The 623-nt window shown below is 41.7% G+C and overlaps 1 protein-coding gene across 11 annotated transcripts in view; it reads right to left on the bottom strand.

Moving 5' to 3' along the window:
• SMARCA4 (SWI/SNF related, matrix associated, actin dependent regulator of chromatin, subfamily a, member 4) overlaps nucleotides 1-623 on the bottom strand; it is a 52,203-nt gene that overhangs the window by 18,538 nt on the left and 33,042 nt on the right. For all 11 annotated transcript variants that reach the window (XR_003093987.1, XM_025203849.1, XM_025203853.1 and 8 more), the window contains one exon: nucleotides 1-55. This exon is cut by the window's left edge and continues 68 nt beyond it. Coding sequence is in view for 10 of the 11 variants with exons in the window: in XM_025203849.1 (XP_025059634.1) it covers nucleotides 1-55 (55 nt within the window). In the remaining variant the exon portion in view is untranslated. The remainder of the gene's footprint in view (nucleotides 56-623) is intronic.

The following is a 623-nucleotide window of genomic DNA, read 5'->3' as shown; positions in this document are numbered from 1 at the left end:
GCACTTTGTGTAAGCGACGGATAATCAGGATGGTTTCTTCTTCATTCAAATCCACCTAACCCAGGAAATAAATAAAGAGTTGCAATGACTGGAGTGTCTTTGCCCTCCACATCCCTCATTAAAAGCTCTAAAATGCCTAAGAAAGGAGGTCAATACAGATTCTTTCCATAAAAGGTACAGATGACAGCCACTCTAATTAGCTGTGTGGGTCTTAAAATTGCAAACTCTGGTGCAGTGATCTTCATCTGGGATTTCTGTACTGAAAATGTTAATGTTCCAGCACTCTTATCTTTCCTTTGGCTGTTTGATCACTCATTATCTGTAGCCCCAGTCACTGAGTTTCCAGGGAGCTGTTTTGAATGACTAGAACCCGTAATCCCTGCATGCCTTGAGAATCCACTTTGGTAACAACTAAAATCAAGCCTCAATTTGATGTCATCAGATCTAAGGGATGGATATTTCCACTGTGCATTGCCATGCTGTGTTTTATGTTGTATGGATAAAACCCACTTTGTCTGGGATTATCCAACTCCAGAAGTTCAACTCTGCAAAAAGCCAGTGCTCCGTGCTTAACTAGCAGGCAGGGCAAGATTTTGAGCCTACTCAGCTACAATTGCACTTCA

This window comes from Alligator sinensis, unplaced genomic scaffold, assembly GCF_000455745.1.
Source record: "Alligator sinensis unplaced genomic scaffold, ASM45574v1 scaffold707_1, whole genome shotgun sequence".
Taxonomy (NCBI): domain Eukaryota; kingdom Metazoa; phylum Chordata; order Crocodylia; family Alligatoridae; genus Alligator; species Alligator sinensis.
Note: the sequence above shows the minus strand (reverse complement) of the source record. Positions and strands in the feature narration are given on the sequence as shown.